Below are 22,250 nucleotides of genomic sequence, written 5' to 3'. Positions count from 1 at the left end.
AGGGACATCTCCACAAAGCTCTCCTGGAGGTAATCTGAAAACCTTTGCAGAAGGTTTCTGGGGAGGACTGCCTTATTTCATCCTCCACGGTTCGACACTTTACCACGCCAAGCCAATAGCAAGTAGTCTGGAATCATTGCAGCACAAAGCATAGCAGCGAATGGCCCTGGGTTTTGGTCGCATTCATGCAACATTCAGTCTTTATCTTTCTGTGTCAGCCTCAGGAGAGTGATATCATTCATGGTCACCTGATTGAAATAGGGGAATTTTTGTAAGGGAACAGTAATCCCCTCTGTTTGGTGATCCCCTGCACATTTGACCCCGGTCATGCTGGGCTGTTTGTGCTTGGCTAGGAGGGATCATCCTGGAGAATAGCCATGTGGTGCTGGAGGCTGCTGCATATCCACCCAAAACTGCAGCCTCTCCTTTTAAACGGCAACCTCAGCCCCTCCTTTTAAACGGCAAACCCAGCTGGCATTGGTTGCTATGGGAAAGGAGGGTGCTGCAGTTTGAAAACATTCCCACATGTTATGAACGCGGAAGAAGCCAACCTCATGTACTCTTTGGCTTACCATGGCTGCCTGGAAACCAAATTCTGTTGCCCAGCCGCATGTGATGTACCACCATACCAGCAGGTGCTCAATATAAAAGGCAAAATGCGACCTTGTACCTAAAACACATGAGCTGTCTCGCAGTGAATCAAGCAATTCATAGCAAAGAGTCTCCCTTTTGTTTGCAGAAATGTATCTTCTTAAATTCTACTCACCCTTCCCCTCCCCGCCCGAAGCTGTAAATGTTTCTATGCTCCCCGTATCAACTCCATCCCTGAGGTTATCGCAGATTAGAAGGAGAAAAAAACCGCACTCACAATTACATGTTTTCAGAGTTCATGCAGTCCTTCCGCACTGATAGGGCACAGCTGAATGCATGGAGGCATTCAGTGGCAGAGGCCAGGAAAGCATACAGTGAGTGTGATCAGAACACGCAGGAGGAGATGCTGATGCTAATGGGGGAGCAAACAAACATGATGAGGCATCTGCTGGAGCTGCAGGAAAGACAACTAGAGTACATACCCCTGCTACACCGATTGTGTAACCACTTGCCCTCCTCGCCAAGTTCCATATCCTCCTCACCCAGACGCCCAAGAACGCGGGTGGGGGAGGCTCCAGGCTCCCAGCCACTCAACTACAGGGGATGGCCCAAGCAACAGAAGGCTGTCATTCAAACAGCTTTGATTTGTAGTGTGGCTACAATAAGCAATGTGGCCTTGTCCTTCCCTCCTCCCCCACCCCACTTGGGCTACCTTTTACTAGTCAGCGTTGTCAGTCATCTCAAGTTTTCTTTAATAAATAAAGAATGAATGGATTCAGAACAATAGGGACTTTATTTCCTCTGCCAGCTGTGGTCAAAGAGGGGGAGGGGGATTGGATTACAGGGAAGTACATTCACCAAAGGGGGAAGCTTTGCATCAAGGACAAACACACACAACTGTCACAGTAGCCTGGTCAGTCATGAAACTGGTTTTCAAAGCCTCTTTGATGCGCAGTGCACCTCTGTGTGCTCTTCTAATTGCCCTGGTGTCTGGCTGTTCAAAATTGGCCACGAGGCGATTTGCCTCAACCTCCCACCCCGCCATAAATGTCTCTCCTTTACTCTCACAGATATTATGGAGCACACAGCAAGCAGCAATAACAATAGGAATGTTGGTTGTGCTGAGGTCTAACCTACTCAGCAAACAGCGCCAGAGCCCTTTTAAACATCCAAAGGCACATTCTATCACCATTTTGCACTTGCTCAGCCTATAGTTGAACTGCTCCTTACTACTGTCCAAGCTGCCTGTGTACGGCTTCATGAGCCATGGGAGCAAGGGGTAGGCTGGATCCCCATGGATAACTATTGGCATTTGAACATCCCCAATGGTAATTTTCTGGTCTGGGAAGAAAGTCCCTTCTTGCAGCTTTTTGAACAGCCCCGGAGTTCCGAAAGACGCGAGCATCATGCACCTTTCCCGACCATCCCACCTTAATGTCAGCGAAACGGCCCTTGTGATCCACCAGTGCTTGCCACACCATTGAGAAGTACCCTTTGTGGTTTATGTATTGTTTGGCAAGCTGGTCTGGTGCCAAGATAGGGATACGCATTCCGTCTATCGCCCCACCACAGTTAGGGAACTCCATTGCAGCAAAGCCATCCACTATCACCTGCACATTTCCAAGACTTAGCAGAAGGTTACTGATTGTCCTGGCTACTTGGATCACAGCAGCCCTCACGGTACATTTGCCCACTCCAAATTGATTCCCGACTGACCGGTAGCAGTCAGGTGTTGCAAGCTTCCACAGGGCTATCGCCACTCGCTTCTCAACTGTTAGGGAAGGTCTCATCTCAGAATTCCTGTGCTTCAGGGCGGGGGAAAGCAACTCACAAAGTTCCATGAAAGTGGCCGTACACATGCAAAAGTTTCGCAGACACTGGAAATTATCCCATACCTGCAACACTATGTGGTCCTAACAGTCTGTGCTTGTTTGCCGGGCCCAGAATCAGCGTTCCACTGTATCAATATGCCCCAATGTTGCCATGATATCCCAATTGCCACATCCCGTGCTTTCAGGAACGTCTGTGTCCATGTCCTCCTCATAATCTTTCTCGTGCTGGCGGCTCCTAGCTAGGCTCTGCACATACTGCAGGATAATATGCAAGGTGTTTACAATGCTTACAAAAGCAGTGTACAACTGAGTGGGCTCCATGCTTGCCATGCTATGGCGTTTGCACGGATAACTCAGGAAAAAAGGCGCAAAACGATTGCTTGTCATTGCTTTCAAGGAGGGAGGGGAGATTGAGGACATGTACCCAAAATCACCCGCGACAATGTTTTTGCCCCATCAGGCATTGGGAGCCTAATCCAGAATTCCAGTGGGCAGCAGGGACTGTGGGATAGCTACCCACAGTGCACAACTCCGTGAGTCGATGCTAGCCATGGTATTGAGGACGCACTCCGCCAACTTAATGTGCTTAGTGGGGACACGCATGATTGACTGCATAAAATCGCTTACTAAAGATAGACTTCTGTAAAATTAACCTAATTTCATAGTGTAGACATGCCCATAGTTGTAGAAACATCTGCTGAATGAGGATCAACATTTCATAAACTAGAAAGTTTGGACAGTTTTCATGGCTTGATAGCAAAAGTCAAATATGTGCCTATCAGTTCATAGTTCCTCCTTCAAATTCAGACTGCAAAATTAATAACAATGTGCCCCATCATCTACTCTGTCTCAGAGTAGAGGGGACTTAAATCCAGGGGGGATGCAGAAGATGATACTCTACTGCATCATTCCACTCTCCTCCCAGTCTGGTGAAAGTAGAGAACAAGGGGACAAAGGAAAAGGCAGCATGAACCTCCTCCTTCCTAACAAAAACCCATGGGACTTTTACAGGTAAGTTAATGCTTATACCCACTTTTCCAAGCTTTAGTTTGGAACTGTTTAAGGGTAGATCTGGAGTAGCAGCCTGTGGGAAGCCCAGTGGAGAACAGTTCCCAGAGAAGCCATGCTGATAGAGTGAGTGCTGAAGGAAGCCCGAAAGGGGACAGCTGCAGTATATAGACACAGAACCTTCCTCTTGTGGAACTTCCCATGTGGGAACAGTCCATCTAGGGAAACGTTGTTTGCTCCATAACATTAATTACAAAGGAAGACTCTACCAGTATCTGCCTGCATAATACTGTGATAACATACACTGTTTAGTAGATTCAGTGTATACTCTCCTCTCCTTCAAAAAAGTGTTAAGTAACTTTAGGAAAAAGACATTTTTGCCTGGGCTTATTTAGAAAGAAAATATTTAGCCAGCATAGTTTATTATTTTGTTCTTATCTGGGCAATCAGCCATTGTCTTGAAAAATGTTTAAGAAGTATTAGATTTCAGTTTAAAAGAATTAATGCAATTAATATAGGTTTTTAGAACACAAAACTGCATATTGCTTAAAACCGTAACATGTAAACAACTAAACTTTGATGAATGTACAGAGTCCTGTAGATTTTCACGAGCAGTTACTCACTTGATAAATGACCCAGAACATACTCACTCTAGTGTATGTTTATCTAAGAACACACTAATCCTGTGCTGAAATATGATTAGCCTTTTGATATGCTCTAGTTGTTCATTGCCTTCCTGTCTCTAATAAAGTGCTTTCACTTTCCAGCTTTCAATAAACTGTACTAAAGGGACCAGACACTCTTCTGGGCAGTCTCTGTTTGATAAATGATCATGTCATGCTATCACTTTGAGGTCTGCTACAAAATATTGAAGAGCAAATTATATTCCACATATAGGAGGTGTGAGTGCCTCAGTAGGCTGTTGTAGTACTGGCAATAACCTTCTTCACAATTAATGATGGCCAGTTAAGAACTAGTATTTGACCAGTGTGCTCCAATTTTTATTGGAAATGTCTAGCTCAGCTGCCCTAACTACATCTACAGACAGCAATTTGTCACCATTCTGACTACCTGTCATAATCTATTTGAGAAAAAAATCTATAATTTTTCTCTTGTTCCTGACTGAATTGTGAAGTGAATGAATTCATCTTTTTTGATATCTTCTTGTCATAATCAATACTGGCCAGAGGTTGAATAAATTAAAGACTTTGAACATACAGATGGTTTTATATAGGTTTTTTCAGCTGTATTTTCTATATCAAACATAACATTTACACAGACATTAGGTCATATTCTTCTCAAAATAAAGGTTAGTAGATTTAAGTTTTTACAAAAACAACAGAATATTTCCAGCACATTGTAAAGTTCTAATTGAAACAGTTTTTTTTTAAAAAAGCAAATAAACATCCTGTTCAGTATTTGCACCCAAACATAACAAAACAGCATCCTGGTAGTGTGCGTGAACCTGACTAGAAACAAAAGTGAAATTGCTAGTTTATTTTCATCGACCAGAAATAGAGAAATGAAAAATCAAACAAGCAGAAATAGGAAAAAGTAAATAGATTTTTTTAAAAATATTTCATTTGGAAGAATTCCAGGTGTTATTGACAAAAAGAGCTTTTTTAAAATTGTGGTTATCTAAGTTATCTCTTGACAGTGCTGCTAATGTTAGTAAAAGGCATGTTAAGTGAGCCAATTTTAAAAAAACAGCTGTAAGTACTTTCATGTACTGTACATGAACCTGGCTCCCGTCTGCTAGTTTTTGTGGTTTTATAACAACATTTTCTAATTCTTTTCCCCGTTGCTGTGTGAGAACACTCATAAAAACAAAAATGAAAACTGACTAATTAGCTAACTACACTTAGGAAAGGGAAAGACTGTCAAAATAACCCAAATAAACAAATGTAGAGAATATATTTTTCTTTAATTACCTTCAGTTATTTGAATATTAGGTATTACTTTTATAACAGTATGTAGAAAATGTTCAGGCAGAAATGTGATTTTTAAATCACAGTTGTTCACTAGGTTTTAGCTTGTCTGTTGTTTTTATTTTCAGCTTCCTGGAATCAGTGTACAGCAATTTATAGTCTTACAACAATAAAGTTGGTTGGTTGATAAGAATTAAAGAAAATTATCTAAAGTCTTTCTGTTAAATTGCCGTCAGTGCAGTTCAGATCACATTTGATTATCCAAACCTCACTTATCTGCAACAGGGTCTTGTTCCCTCATTTCTATGAATGAAACTGAAAATTCCCTTAATTGTCCAAAACTTCAAGTATATGAATTTATTAGTCTTAATTCTCAATTATGCTGAGCTCATGCGCAGCACAGGTATGGGAGTGGGTTTATTATGCTGCCATAACAAAACTGAAAAAGATGTTCAAAGAAAAAGATAATTGATATAGTAATCCTGGACAAACCTCATACAACAGTGAAAAGGGTATACAGGAGATGGTTCATGTCACCTAGTTCTGTTATGCCTTTCACACTTTCTTCTCCTGCACAGACTACTATTCCATTCCCACTGCCATTTCCCTCTCCTGCACAGACTACTTAATGTTCTCACTGTTGCTATTAAACTCTGCAAAATCCCTGATGGCTTTCTAGCCACTGCTCCTCTTCTCTGCCTGTCATTTCTCACCACTGCACAGACTCTTGAGGCCTTCTGCACTCTCTCCTCTGCCCATACTTACTGTTGTTTCCAACTTTTTCCCACAACATCTAACAATACCTGATTTCCTTACCTGCTCTTCTTGCTGTTCCCCTCTCCTGCACAGCGGAAACGTACAACTTTAATTTGCCATCCAAACCTTTGCACCTTGTTGTTACTTGATTTAAATTATAAATATACAGTAAAGACTTGAAATCTACTTTCCTTTTCATTTATTTTATGTTGAAGAAACAGTGAAAAGACACCAGTGAATAGAGAAGTGTCACTACCGAGACTTTCCATAACAAAAGCTAAATAACGAGGACATGTTGATTTATCAGGAATACTGCTAATACTTAGTAATTATTATTAGCCTCATTATACAGAGGTAACTGAGGCAGAGAAGTTAAGCGACTTGCTAAAGGCCACATAGGGAGTCATTTCAAAGGCAATATTAGAACCTAGCAGCTGATTGTTTTCACTCCAGTTCTGGATCACAAACATGATATTTCTACTGTTTCCTATCTCCAACCTTTTCTAACCCAGAGAGTTATAGCTCCAAAGTCTGTATCTCTCTAACTAATTTAACACATCCAGCCAGGCTGCACAAAAATTTTTTCCTGTGAAGTCATAGAGAGAAAAATAAGGGTAATAACATAAATGTAAAAGAACTGTCCCAAACTATGTGTCTTCCCATATAAAGGCTCTGGTGTGGTTGAGAGGCCATTTCCTGTTACAGTATAGAAAAAAATGCCAAGCTTGACACCTTTATATATATTTTAAATTGCAGCCTTTTAGAAGTAATTTGTCCATAATGATGATGGTTTGTTTTTAAAAAATGTAAACCATCAAGGATCTGAACTTAAATTAGCTACTGTACATACTCAGAGCTCCGGCATGAAACTGCAGAAAAACCTGAGTGTCTCTGGATTAAGTTTAGAAGCGTGAGCAACAAGGGTGATGTCGTGGTGGGAGTCTGCTATAGACCACCAGACCAGGGGGATGAGGTGGACAAGGCTTTCTTCAGGCAACTAACAGAAGTTACTAGATTACAGCCCCTGGTTCTCATGGGGGACTTCAATCACCCCAATATCAGCTGGAAGAGCAATACAGCTGTGCACAGACAATCCAGGAAGTTTTTGGAAAGTGTAGGGGACAATTTCCTGGTGCAAGTGCTGGAGGAACCAACTAAAGGCAGAGCTCTTCTTCACCTGCTGCTCACAAACAGGGAAGAATTAGTAGGGGAAGCAAAAGTGGACGGGAACCTGGGAGGCAGTGACCATGAGATGGTCAAGTTCAGGATCCTGACAAAAGGAAGAAAAGAGAGCAGCAGAATATGGACCCTGGACTTCAGAAAAGCAGACTTTGACTCCCTCTGATGGGCAGGATCCCATGGGAGAATAACATGAGGGGGAAAAGAGTCCAGGAGAGCTGGCTGTATTTTAAAGAATCCTTATTGAGGTTGCAGGAACAAACCATCCCGATGTGTAGAAAGAATAGTAAATACGGCAGGCGACCAGCTTGGCTTAACAGTGAAATCCTTGCAGATCTTAAACACAAAAAAGAAGCTTACAAGAAGTGGAAGCTTGGACAAATGACCAGGGAGGAGTATAAAAATATTGCTCAGGCATGCAGGAGCAAAATCAGGAAGGCCAAATCACAATTGGAGTTGCAACTAGCAAGGCATGTTAAGAGTAATAAGAAGGGGTTCTACAAGTATGTTAGCAACAAGAAGGTGGTCAGGAAAAGAGTGGGCCTCTTACTGAATGAGGGAGGCAACCTAGTGACAGAGGATGTGGAAAAAGCTAATGTACTCAATGCTTTTTTTGCCTCTGTCTTCATGAACAAAAAGACCTATCTGGCTTCAAGATTAAGCTTGATAAGTTTATGGAGGAGATGGTATGATGGGATAACATGATTTTGGCAATTAGTTGATCGTTGACTATTCATGGTAAATAGGCCCAATGGCCTGTGATGGGATGGGACCTGAGTTACTACAGAGAATTGTTTCCTGGGTATCTGGCTGGTGAATCTTGCCCACATGCTCAGGGTTCAGCTGATCACCATATTTGGGGTCGGGAAGGAATTTTCCTCCAGGGCAGATTGGAAGAGGCCCTGGGGGTTTTTCGCCTTCCTCTGCAGCATGGGTCACTTGCTGGAGGATTCTCTGCACCTTGAAGTCTTTAAACCATGATTTGAGGACTTCAATAGCTCAGACATAGATGAGAGGTTTATTGCAGGAGAGGGTGGGTGAGATTCTGTGGCCTGCTTTGTGCAGGAGGCCAGACTAGATGATCATAATGGTCCCTTCTGACCTTAAAGTCTATGAATCTATGAACAAGGTCAGCTCCCGACTGGGCAGCACAGTATGGGGGAGGAGGTGACCAGTCCTCTGTGAAGAAAGAAGTGGTTGAGGACTATTTAGAAAAGCTGGATGAGCACAAGTCTATGGGGCCGGATGCACTGCATCTGAGGGTGCTAAAGGAGATGGCGGATGTGATTGCAGAGACATTGGCCATTATCTTTGGAAACTCATGGCGATTGGGGGAGGTCCCGGATGACTGGAAAAAGGCTAATGTAGTGCCCATCTTTTAAAAAGGGAAGAAGGAGGATCCGGGGAACTACAGGCCAGTCAGCCTCACCTCAGTCCCTGGAAAAATCATGGAGCAGGTCCTCAAGGAATCCATTTTGAAGCATTTTGAGGAGAGGAAAGTAGTCAGGAACAGTTGGCATGGATTCACCAAGGGCAAGTCATGCCTGACTAACCTAATTGCGTTCTATGATGAGATAACTGGCTCTGTGGATGAGGAGAAAGCAGTGGACATGTTATTCCTTGACTTTAGCAAAGCTTTTGATACGGTCTCCCACAGTATTCTTACCAGCAAGTTAAAGAAGTATGGGCTGGATGAATGGATGATAAGGTGGATAGAAAGCTGGCTAGATTGTCGGGCTCAACAGGTAGTGATCAATGGCTCCATGTCTAGCTGGCAGCCGGTATCAAGCGGAGTGCCCCAAGGGTCAGTCCTGGGGCCGGTTTTGTTCAATATCTTCATTAATGATCTGGAGGATCACGTGGACTGCACCCTCAGCAAGTTTGCAGATGACACTAAACTGGGAGGAGTGGAAGATATGCTGGAGGGTAGCGATAGGATACAGAGGGCCCTAGACAAATTAGAGGATTGGGCCAAAAGAAATCTGATGAGGTTCAACAAGGACAAGTGCAGAGTCCTGCACTTAGGACGGAAGACTCCCACGCACTGCTACAGACTAGGGACCGAGTGGCTAAGCAGCAGTTCTGCAGAAAAGGATCTAGGGGTTACAGTGGACAAGAAGCTGGATATGTTATATGGATAACAGCGTGCCCTTGTTGCCCAGAAGGCCAATGGCATTCAGGGCTGTATAAATAGGAGCGTTGCCAGCAGATCGAGGGACGTGATCATTCCCCTCTATTTGGCATTAGCGAGGCCTCATCTGGAGTACTGGGTCCAGTTTTGGGCCCCACACTACAAGAAGGATGTGGAAAAATTGGAAAGAGTCCAGCGGAGGGCAACAAAAATGATTAGGGGGCTGGAGCACACGACTTATGAAAAGAGGCTGAGGGAACTGGGATTATTTAGTCTGCAGAAGAGAAGAATGAGGGGGGATCTGATAGCTGCTTTCAACTACCTGAAAGGGGGTTCCGAAGAGGATGAATCTAGACTGTTCTCAGTGGTAGCAGATGACAGAACAAGGAGTAATGGTCTCAAGTTGCAGTGGGGAAGGTTTAGGTTGGATATTAGGAAAAACTTTTTCACTAAGAGGGTGGTGAAGCACCGGAATGGGTTACCTAGGGAGATGGTAGAATCTCCTTTCTTAGAGGTTTTTAAGGTCAGGCTTGATAAAGCTCTGGCTGGGATGATTTAGTTGGGGATTGGTCCTGCTTTGAGCAGGGGGTTGGACTAGATGACCTCCTGAGGCCCCTTCCAACCCTGATATTCTATGATCTATGACGCTGACCATGAACGGAGCAGTTCTGTATAACTGGAGAGTTCCTTGATGATTTTATAAGCAGGAAATCTTTGGACTCTAATCTGCTGAAAATCTCTAGTGACATAGTGAACACCCTGATGTTACATATACACACTGTTCCTCTTTGGATAAGAAAGCTGACTTTACATCTGACAGTTGTTTTAGAATTGATTAAAATAATTTTGAAAACATCAATTTTCCTTGGAAAGGAAAATTTGTGATTCAATTTTTGAATATCACAACCTGGTGATCAGTGTCTCAACCATAACTGGCCAGGCAAAGTTAGGCCTTACACTCAACTTCAGGCATTTCTCTTTGTCTGTAATGCAATAATTTTTGAATGCTGCATCCACTCAATTCCAAAATTTTAATAAATGGTTTAGGCATCAATGAGCAGAACCTTATTGAGTCTGGTGAAAATCGGAAACTGGACATGGAAAAATGGTGGTGGGGAGAGAAGGTGGCGGGAGAGGGGGTTGGACACAGAGCCCATGGCATCTGGTTAGCAGACCAATCAGCTTAATCAAGTCTGTAATTATCTGCTTGATGGCAGCCAATAACACCCCTCATCTCATCTCTGCCCTTCCTCCCAATAAAGTTTAAATTGTTCTCCCAGGCAGAAAGGAAAGAAATAATAATGGTGGGGGTAAATGTGGGAAGCCCCTGGCATGAAAGATGGAGTTGGAGGTTGCAGGTTCCCTGAAAAAGAGGGGAATGGGAGGGTGGCACATATGGAGCTTGCGGGAATGGAGGGATTCAAGGAGTCACTGGCCTAGAGAAATAACTCAACCTACAGAAGGAATAAAATGTGCAACCCTCTACTATTCATTTTACTATTACATCAGGTGCCATCTTTTTAACTATAGTTTCCAGAACAACATGAGCCACATCAGCCACGAAATTCACTGCTGTAGAAAACAAGTAAAGATATATTCCAAACTTCGCTTTCTGATTGACTAATTAAGTCTCTGCAATTGTTGTAAGTATAAGTGCTCTTGCTGTATATGGATTTTAAACTGATGCCTTTAAAACAGAGCCAAAAGCTTCAGAGATTTTCTTTGAAGCTAACTCAGTTTTTCTGACTGTGAGAGGTCTCAGGCCTACTGCTCTTTCAACAAACAGTTTGGTTTTTATATTTTAAAAAGAAAGATTAGTGTTAAGTGCTACAGTGCACTTGGACGTAATCTGCCCTGAAACTATGAAAGTCTAGATATAATTTCATGCTGGAGATCTATTCTTATTAAACTGTATGTTCAGCACTTGAGAAATGAATACATTGTTTTCTGTATGTGCAAGAATGTGAACTCACGATGACAAATTTAAACAGCATCTCAGTTTAGAGTTTGGAGACTTGTTTGTTTGGAGCATAGGTGGGAAAACCACTCAGATCTACAATACATCAAAATCAATGGTAGCTGGATCAGGTCCTAACCATACAGTCTCCCTCCAGCTGTGAATATGTAAAATGGAACCTTGCATGTAATGGGTTAATAATTTCATGATTATTAACCCTTCCTTCCTGTTTCTTAAATGTTTTGTATAACCTTCACAGACATGAATAGGTTTAATATATTTTACTTAATTCATAGACATTTACAGCAAAGGCTAGTTTTCTTCTGAAATTGAGGGTTGTTTTTTTTAAACTGAACTAAATACTAAAGGCAACAATTCCAATTCTCTTAAAGGAATATATTCCCATCTAAATAAATAATCTACTGTTAGCGTTCTTTCTGGTTCAGTAACTGAGAAAAGAGAAAAAGAGGAACTGCAAGCCAAATCTATAATATTCAATCCTGTACATATTGTGTAATATTATTATTCATACAAAACAACTAAAACATACCTGGGAAGGGAAAGAAAATAAAAATAAGGTGGGGGAACGGTACATGTGCACACATAGTATGTAATTGTTACTGCTGATGACTAATTGCAATTTACTGTCTGTATTTACACATTTGAGCCAGAGCTGAGACACTGGCCAGCCAATCAAATATCTAAGAACTGCCTTAACACATTTACACTAAAAATGCTGACTAACGTTTGGGGATTTATGGCAGTTATACCAAGACAGAGAACTAAACATTTTAATGTGGTAAAATTGACTTGCAAGTTAATTAAAAACAAGCCAAATCCAAAATTCTGAGGCCATGTGGCCTTTGCATTGTGGGCCTGATTCAAAGTCCATTGAGGTCTGTGGAAAGATTCCCATTTACTTCAATCTGATTTGGATCAGGCTCCGTAACTGGGGGCACAATAAATTATTAGAATGAAACAAATGTTCAACTGGCTATTAAAATACCTTAATAATAATGATCAGTCTGATTATTTTGATTTCACTCACACTAAATATTAGAAAATATTCTTTTTAATACCTTCACATGGTGAAGCTGGTTGTCAACTGCTATAAGATGGGAAATATTTTCCAGAAGTGCTAATTCTCCCAGTTCATCTATATTGTTATTGCTGATATTCAACACTGACAAAGATTTCTGCAAGAAAAAAAGAAAAAACAACAACATAGTTTTCTCACATTGCAAAAGTGTAATAGTAATTCCTTTGAGAAAAGTTTGTCAGCAGGGCCACATTGTGAATTTTGTAAGCTCTGGCTAAAATGTGTAAATGAGACTACACAGGATCATCTAATATTTCACATAATCTTTGATGCTGGATGTGCATGTCCTCTGTATAGGGGCTTGAGGGTCCCTACAAGGATATGTATTTTTGGTCATGAGTCAATCTGCAACAATGTTGTATCTCTACTGTTTTCATAATATAATGCTTAGCATTTATATAGCATTTTTAATTTGAATGTTTCACAGTGCTTTATAAAGGTGGGTAAGTATGACTTAAAGAATTCTTGGTGCCAACTGGCAGAGGGCACAGGGGGTGCAGAGGGCTTTACAGGGATCCACTGGGTCAGATACTGCATAACAGTTCACTGAAGGGTGGCATGTGAGGTCTTTACTGTAAGCCAGTTGCTCCCTGGACATTATAATCATTGCAAAATGTATGTGTGGATAGTATTAAGGAGCTATGTATCTATACTGAAAATCATGTTCTTGAGGTCTTGGATCTAAAGCAGGCCACCAGTGGAGGACATACCTTGGAGATGTTCCTTTCAGGCAGAAGGTAACTGGCACTTATTTCCCTGTCTTGTCATTTGTGTATTGTATGCTGTGATGCTTCCTGGGGGTACCCAGGATTGTAAGGTGACTTGCTGCCACCTGCCCTTAGCGTGAGGAAGCCTCATCTGTGCCCGATGGGGGGTCAGTTCTCCAACTCCATCAGCCATGAGCAACACCAGCACTCCACTCCAGGCCTTGTAGTCCCCACTGTTACTTTGCAGGTTAGTGATAGGGACACTCCAACCCTCAAGCCCATTGAGCCTCTCCCTGGAGTGTCCAACCCTGGCCCCCCTGGACACTCACAGTATTCACCAATCCACTACTTCCAAAGAAACAGCTTACTAGTTTCACTTTAGACCACCACTCAGCTTAATTCAAAGCACTTAGATTTATTTATAGTGAATCAAGAGTACATTTATTTAACAAAGCATAGAGATTCAAGTAGAAGTACTGGAAACAAATGGTTACATATAAAATAAAATTATAACGCATTCTAGAGCCTAAACTTAATTAACAAGATACTCACGTGTAATAAAGTATTGCTCACCCCAAATTCTTGCAAAGCTAAGCAGGCTGTGACCCTTTTTTCAAATGACACATGCAAGCTGTCAGTTTGCCTCCTAGCTGAAGGATTCCATGTGTCTCTTTGCACTCCAAGATATACCAGACCAATTCTTCAACTTTATTCATAAATAGGGCACCACCTGCTATTTGTTTCTTCCTGTTGCTTTCTTCTCTTGTAGATTTCACAATCTCTCAATTTGTACCTGAGTGACAGTGGGGCCTACAAGGCCTAGAGGAGAGTGCTTGTGTTGCCTTTGGGCTTCCTTGTGCTAAGGGCTGGTGGTAGAGAGGTGCCTCATAAACCAGAGGACCATGAAAGCATCACAATAAGTATTAATAGGCGTAATTTCCAGATGCAGAGCTGAGACAAAGAAGTTAATTGACTTGCCCATGGTCACACACCAAGTCTACAGAAGAGCTGGTATTAAAATCCATATCTCTTGACCCCTACATTCCTTGCTCTAACTACCAGATTATACTGCCTTCCTTTCAGACCTGATCTCAGAAACCTTGTTCATATGCGTACTCCTTTCTCATATGCACAGTCCTATTGACTTAGCCTTTCTTTTGGAACTTACCCTCTTGATGACTTGATGAGTCCAACAATGAATTAACATGATCTGGGCCTTTTAGTAACGTGCAACTTTTTGGAAAACAACATGAGGTAATCCATCATGGAACACTCTTTTGGAGTACCTATGGTGATCCCGCTGGTCTATCCCCAAAATAAATGTAGTTTAGGTAACATTTATCCAAATTAGCAAAATATCGTATACTTTTATGTCAAAGAAAAAAAAAGGCACTTTTGTGTTTAGGAACTGGAAAAAGGCATATTGAACGAGCATGTTTAAATCTAGGCTAGAAAAGGGACGAATTATTGGTTGACCACTGATTCTTTCAGCAGTGCTGTTTCTTTCAGCAGTATAAATCTAGAAACCTAAATCCCTCTAGAAGCTGATCTGAAGAGTAAGCTCTGCATTTCAGAAAAGGGCTGAAGTTTTAGCTCTACCTGTATGCTTCCTGTGCATACAATTAATAACCCCAAACTTCCCAAAAACTTCCCATGGACCGTTGCTGGTTGTCAAAACAATAGCTGGTAATCCATGGAGAGATGACTGGTCTCATGTTTCTGGCCCTTTCCTTGTTTCCAGCCATGAGAAACAAGAACAGATGGAAGAGGAAACGAATGTGAAGAGCAAAAATAGACATTATGATTAACTTTGTACAAAAAGGACAAAAGACATCACTCTAAAGATGGTTGAAGAAAAACCTGATTATGTTTCATAGACTGAAAAAACTGTTCATCCTTTCATAAGGATTTCCCCCAGAATGCTGCCAAATTCATTGGCTGCTGGGTTATTAACTGTAAGTGCCAGCTCTGAAAAAGTTTGCAAGCTTTGGATTCAAGAATTGAGTAATTGACTTCTCTATGATAAATCCCTTCTCTCTTTTCAACTTATTCACTGTTTATTTCTTCTACATACAGAAAGCATATCCTTCAGCTTCAGGCAAATAAATAAATACATTCCACAAATAAACAAGCAAACGGGTTGCTAGACTCTGCTGGAATGTGGCACTCCAGTTTTTTCCTAGCTATTTTCTAAGTTACATGGAGAGAAAAAAACCCTAGCCCTTTACAGATCCCAGTGGAATGGAGCCATTATAACTAAGGAAAAGTGGGCAATATACAAAATATTGAGCCATCCATACTACCCTTCCTTTCATAGGTCTATTGCAGGGGTTGGCAACCTTCGGCACGCGGCCATCAGGGTAATCTGCCCATGCTGCCTCCTGCAGCTCCCATTGGCTGGGAACGGCGAACCGTGGCCACTGGGAGCTGCGTGGGGCCATGTCTGCAGACGGGCAACGTAAACAAAATGTCTCACGGCCCGCCAGCAGATTACCCTGATGGGCCGTGTGCTGAATGTTGCCAACCCCTGGTCTATTATCACTGCTTGTCAGAAAATTTATATATATGCTTACTGCCAGGGAATGAAGAGTTCTTGGATCAAACAAGAGCTTTTCTCCAAGAGGAAGCTGCTGGCTTTCAACATGTAGCTCTCTCAGTTCTTCAAATGTTTCCAAGCCCTCTACTACAGTGATGAAATTGCCTCCCAGATACCTGCAAAAAACAATGTAAATGGGACTTAACACAGTTTGAGGGTAAAAGAAAAACAAAATCAAGCAGATCCACACTCAAGTCTCAAAATAGAAATTAATCCCTTATGGGCATTATTAAACTGTAGCAATTAATGTGTTAAGGAATTGCAACTGAATGAGGAACTCCTATGTAAATATACTTGTATCCAACTGTACTATTTATAGATTAATAGATGCAAGTCTAGTCTATCAATTCTATTAGTCTATAGATAATAATACTATTGTTAAATCTTCTGGAAAAGAAGACAATATTTCAAACAGAGTGAGTCTAATGATAAATTTCAAATAATATCCATCACTACACAGTCTATGTGGTCACAGAACACTTGAATGGAATTATAATATAGCCAATGAAGGGTATTTATACTTTCTGGCAAGGCTCCTCCTTTGCCTCATCAGTCCAAGTTTCTGCCTTTGGCAGAAGGGGCCTAAAGTAAATCAGTCCTACTCTGGAGGTTTTGAATGATTTGGACTTTTTTCCCCAATGATTATAAGGTGAGTCTCAAGGTAGGCACAAGTAGTTCTCTTAAGCACAAAAAACAAACTCACGACACAAAAGAAATATATTTCCTTGTCCTTCTCCAAGGTGTTGACTGATTATGCTGGCATCTGGCTTCCAGCCCTTCCCCAAACAGAAGTAAACTTGGTTGTTTCCCCTATAGCAGGGGTAGTCAGTAGGTGGATCGTGGGCCAAATCTGGACCTCCAGATGCTTTTGAACGGACCCCAAAATATTTTTATTTACTTATCATTATTGTTGTTATTTTCACTGAAGTACTGATCTTGACTATACCTTGACCAAGAAATTTGGACCTTGACAAAAAAATAAGTGACTACCCCTGTCCTATAGGGAGAAGGGCAGCCTTCTACCTAGAAGAAGCTTTTTCTTGCTGATAGCCCTAACCCTGCTGTAGCTTGTTTAGTATCCCTCTCTCTCACCAGAAGAGGGTTTTTTTTAAGGTCACCAGCATCACTTAATTGGACTCAGGTGTCTCTAATTAACCTGAGGTAACCTTGTTTCAGTACATAGGGAAAAAAGCCTTCACCATTCTAGGACTGATATACCTGCCTTCCACCACATTCTTGGTGGTACTAAATAACTATCCGTTGATATTAACAAATAAATCACAAACTTCAGCTTTTAGCTGGTCTAAGTGACCCAATTCAGCTTCCAGAGAGGTTAAATGCTTTACTTAATACTTTCAGGTAGCGGTACAACTTAAAGCACGTAGGCCTTGCTTGGTTTTACCCCCTAGATCTGATTCTCATCAAACACTCTACGCCACACCCTGGCTTTTATCATGCCTTTCCCTGCAACCACTGAAAAAAATAACAAAAAAACACTTTCTTATAGCTGTCAGGTCTGACTTTGTCACACATTTGAAAGACAACATTTAGCTTACTTATAGGGAAAGGACTTCAATACTTAACTTGTTCTTAAATTTCTTATTAATACATAGTATACAATTATAATTTTTGATTTTTTCAAAATAAAAGACAATTTTCACTTACAGTTTCTCAAGTTTTTTCAGTGATGTGAGGTTCTCTATACATGAAATGCGATTGTTTTGCAGGTACAGGTGTGTTAGATTTGAAGCAAAGCCCAAGTTATGGATTTGTCTAATTTGGTTATCATACAAATACAGGACATTAAGATTTCTGCACAAAGAAAGGTCATCCTGCAAGAAAGAATAAAATGATTATATTCAGCTCCCTTACAATCAACTTCTGGAGCTTATTATTTTTTGCCTTAGATTCAGTTCTGCTGTATGATCTAGCTGTAGATTTTCACCACTGACAAACACTAACTTTAATTCACCATTTGTAGTAAACATAATTAAGCAACTGTCTCCTGGGGCAAAGACTGATTTTTCTCTTTAATGCTTTGCTGTACTGAAACTGAGAATCCTGGCTCTCACCAGGCTGTGAACATGACTTAGTTTATGATCTCATTGTCTTTCCTGCCTTCTTCAATTAAATTTCAGGAAAACATCTGTTCAGTGGATTGCTGCCTCAAATGAACTAAAAGCTACCTTAATATGTCATTGGTGTAATGGAAAACAGTTTCTTGGTGAAGAAAATATAAAAAGGTTGAATGTATTTTACTATATTTCCTCTTTTAAGATTTCACCAGAATCTGACGCTTGCTTGAAAGACATTCTTAAAAATAACCTGAAAAATACATAAAATTCTGCTAGCATATTTATATCAAAGTATTCCTAAGACATCTGTCACCTTGGTATCTAAAGACCTGTTCCTGCAACTGGATCTTCATGGCAGACCCCTGCTCCTGGGCTTAGCTCTTTTAACTTCAGTGGGGCTCCGTATGGGTGCAGGGGTTTGCCTACATGGATCCAGTTACATGATCAGGGCCTAAAACCTTTACTGCTGAAAACAGGGTTTGATGTTTTGTTTTTAAGAAATCCATCCCTGGTATGAGCTTAGTTGCGCAGGGTCTAGTAATTTCAAAATACAGTCAGTATCTTGAGGGAAATCAGAACTAATCCAGGCCCCACTGAAATCTATGGCAAAACTCCTATCATCAAGTTGAAAAGGAGCAGCATAGAAGTCACAGTTTTACTCTTTTAAAATTAAGTACCGTTATTTTTAAAATGGTTAGGCCAAAGAGAGCAAATTAATTCACTAATGAAAGCTGTAACTTGTGCAATTTTGGACAACTGTCATACTGGTCCAAATTTGTTAGACTCATTAGCCTCACTTGACCTATATCCCAACCTGTTTCTCTCCTTCCCCTTCCCAACCTTCCTCCAAATTGCAGGAAATAAATCATAGGCAAGTGCAAAGAATTTGCAACCAGTGAACAACTCTTCCATAAGATTCCCAAGAGAAGAAAAAATAGTTGTTTAAAAATGAAACTAGTGCTGTATTTTAGCAGCATTTGAGACTATTACTACCTCTTTAAAATAATGAAAAATCTGAGCTACAGAGTTTCTGTTTCCCCCTTTCTCTCTTGGTCTTTAATTAATTACTTTTATTAGGTATGATTTGCATTGCAGCAATGCCCAAAGATCCCTAATTAGCATCAGTGCACTGGGTAAACTTTACAGCTCACATTTTTCATGAACTTAATAAGGTGGCAAATGTCTCAAGTTCAATTAAAAGACAGCAAACTAATTTCATTTTTAAAAGAATATCTATATATTTGTCTCTTCTATGGAATGTTACAAAAGAGATTTTAAACTTTAACCTTTTTTAAACTACAAAACATTGTTTAACATTTGAAAGGCAGAAAGCTATTGACTGCATCTCTCTTCTTCAAAGCGCAATTGCTTTTATATACTACTTTCTTTTAAAAAAAAAAAAAATTAGGTAACATAGCTGATGTGCCCAATGCATACTTCCTGTGTGCTGGATACATAGGTTATACTCCCCCCTTTCATGCAGGTAAAAATCCCAACTTACTTCAATGACAGTTTTGCCTGCCTTAAGAAAACAGAATAAGGCCAATGGTGAAGAACAATTTTGTTAGTCAGTGGGAATTATAAAACACGGAAGTGTATGAATATATGAAAGAACCACAGCTATAAGGTGTTTATATTCCAAATATCTGTACATTCCAAATTAATCTTATGTGCTGCCAAGTACATGCAGGCTCTCCCGGAGTATCTATTTTTAAAAATTCAGCAATGCATGCTAAAAGAAAAATCAGGGTTTGATCCTTCAGGACAGGAAGGAAAGAGAGACCATAATTTTGCAAAGGGAAGCCACAGGCTAACCCTAAAAGGCCCAGACTCCAATGGTATTGAGCCAAAGGTGTGGCATGACAAAAATGATTGTAAATGAACATTTGCAATGAATTTGTTATTGCTAATGGTAATTTTTGTAACAAATGTGTTACTATTACGAAGAACTGTAAAAATGTACAATGTGCCTAATCTTTTGAAAAAAACCCTTGAACATATTAAAAGGAATACATGAGAACATACTTTATGTTAAAAGGCCTTGTTATACTGATGTTTCACAGTGTTTCACAGTTAATGCCTGTAAACAGTATTGGAACTTTTCACAAGGGAAAAGACACTCCAGACCTGATGTGCTGTATGAAAAGGGAAACTGAGGCACGCTACCATATTGCTTACATGGCTAAAATATGTGTTTCCAAATAGACCTTTTAAAAAATTTGGTCAATTACAATGTTTAAAAATATAATATAGGGATCAGCACTGTCCTCCCAACAATTAACAAATAATCAAAAACAGCACTAAAACATCCTAAAACCCAAGCTATAAACTAAGTTAAAAAATAAAAGTAGTATTTTCATGATTTATTGAAAAGTTCTTACAATTGTATCAATATTTTTATCTGATAAGTTCAGGTGAGTTATCTTTCTCAGATACTGTGCCAGGGACTCTTCTTTGCGGTTTTTGTGATTGATGCTTTTAGCAATTAGATCCACCGTTAGTCGAACCATAATTCTGTAATTAGCCAAATTTTCACAAAAACTGGTTCGATATCCCTAAGAATTCCATATATTCTTGTAAGTGGCTTTTCTAAAGTGCCTTTAAAATAAAATGAACAAATAAGATTACAGTGTTTTTATACAGAAATTCTGGCAAAGTTAAAGGAACATATTTTACCAAAAATCTCATTAAAGTTTAATGTAATTTTCCCCATGCAATTTCTCTCACATTTACTGCTAGGCATGTATGTATAAACAGAAGTCTCCTCTTTTATAATCAACTGCTTCCCTCCTGGTTTTCATTTTCTTGTTTTTGGAGTTTTTCCAAAAAATAAATGATTATATCACAATATTTTGTTTGTTGTTTCAGTATGTTTAGGAGGCTTGCAACACCCACTTCTAGTCAATTTCATACTGAAACAGCACTACTATCTGGAGCAGTAGAAATAATTCCTGGCCACTTTTAGGTAAATAACTAATTACTGACAGTTCTTAACCTTAACTTCAAAAACACTTTTATCAGCAGTTAATCAATTTACACCAAACCTAAGAAGCTTTAATTATATCTGATATCCTTAAGGGTTCAAAAATGTAACTCTAAATTAACATTTGTCTATTACTGGGGTTGGTGGCAGGTCTTATCCTAATGATCAGGGGTTCTCAAACTTCATTGCTTTGCGACCCCCTTCTGAAAACAAAATTATTATGTGACCAGGGAGGGGGTGGAGCCCAAGCTCTGCCACCCTGGGTGGTGGGAGAGGGAGCTGGAGCCTGAGCCTCACTGCCCCAGGTGGGGGTTGAGCTGAGACTTTAGCTTCAGTCTAAATGCTGGCCCTGGTGACCCCATTTTGGGGTCCTGAACACAGTTTGAGAACCGCTGCTATAGATGCACCAATTTAGAGTTGCACAATAGTTAACACAACTCTGTAGTGCTGTTTGTGAGCACGCAACTTTAAAGTGAGTAAAAAATTAATACTGAAAATGTGCCAAACCTAGTTTTATCACTTACAACACTGATAAGTATGAAAATAAAATATTAAAAGACCACTGCAGCCTAAATTGACCACATGCAAAGTCTAAAGTTCAGCAGCTTTCAGTTGTACATGTACAAAACAATTTTATTTAGTTTTATTTAATGGAGAAAGTATACTTTTTTCCTGCTCACTTAATTCAAAATGGGCTGAGCAGATTCTCCTTAAACTTTCCCCCAGAATTTCACCAGTGACCTGAGACAAATCATGGAGAGCATAGTGTTATTAACTCCCATGAAATTTGTGGTTCTTCTTAAATCCCAGCGCCTGGATTCATGTGACTACATGAGAATTTAAGCTTTCTTTAAAAAAAAAAAACACACACATTTCTCTCTCTCATGGTTGTGGATCAAAGCTTAAAAATTTTTGGTGCCACACCCAAAGGCACATAGTACCAACTCCACATTTATTTTTTTAAAAAGCTTGTTATTTTTAAGCCAATATCATGATCGGCTCAGGTCAGCAGTACTAAAAGTGTCACAGAAGAAATGAAGTCTGAGAAACTAAGCAGCAGGTGAAATGCAAGAAGAGCATCTGATGCGACTTCAGTGCTTCCTGCTGATACAGGCTTCTACCCACACTCTATACCAGGGGTTCTCAAACTGGGGGTCAGGACCCCTCAGGGGGTTGTGAGGTTATTATGTGGGGGGGGGTCGCGAGTTGTCAGCCTCCACCCCAAGCCCCGCTTTGCCTCCAGCATTTATAATGGTGTTAAATATACAAAAAAGTGTTTTAATTTATAAGCTGTGCTGTGTCACCGGTACAAAAGTTTGAGAATCACTGCTCTGTACATATCAGGCCCTAATATGCCATGGAGCCACCCAGGGGTGCTGGAACAATTTGTACAGTGGGGATGCTAAGA

The 22,250-nt window shown here is 40.4% G+C and overlaps 1 protein-coding gene across 1 annotated transcript in view; it reads right to left on the bottom strand.

Annotated features, from left to right (window-relative positions):
• Nucleotides 1-20,369, bottom strand: part of PPP1R42 (protein phosphatase 1 regulatory subunit 42) — a 75,752-nt gene extending 55,383 nt beyond the window's left edge. Inside the window, exons 1-4 of the mRNA XM_077810178.1 lie at nucleotides 20,241-20,369; nucleotides 17,450-17,616; nucleotides 15,762-15,900; nucleotides 12,462-12,578 (exon numbers count right to left, since the gene is read on the bottom strand). Of these exons, the coding sequence (XP_077666304.1) occupies nucleotides 12,462-12,578; nucleotides 15,762-15,900; nucleotides 17,450-17,616; nucleotides 20,241-20,369 (552 nt within the window). The remainder of the gene's footprint in view (nucleotides 1-12,461; nucleotides 12,579-15,761; nucleotides 15,901-17,449; nucleotides 17,617-20,240) is intronic.
• Nucleotides 20,370-22,250: the final 1,881 nt, after the last annotated feature.

This window comes from Eretmochelys imbricata, chromosome 2, assembly GCF_965152235.1.
Source record: "Eretmochelys imbricata isolate rEreImb1 chromosome 2, rEreImb1.hap1, whole genome shotgun sequence".
In the NCBI taxonomy this organism is placed as follows: Eukaryota; Metazoa; Chordata; order Testudines; family Cheloniidae; genus Eretmochelys; species Eretmochelys imbricata.
The sequence above is the reverse complement of the archived record's forward strand: the minus strand, read 5'-3'. Positions and strand labels throughout refer to the sequence as shown.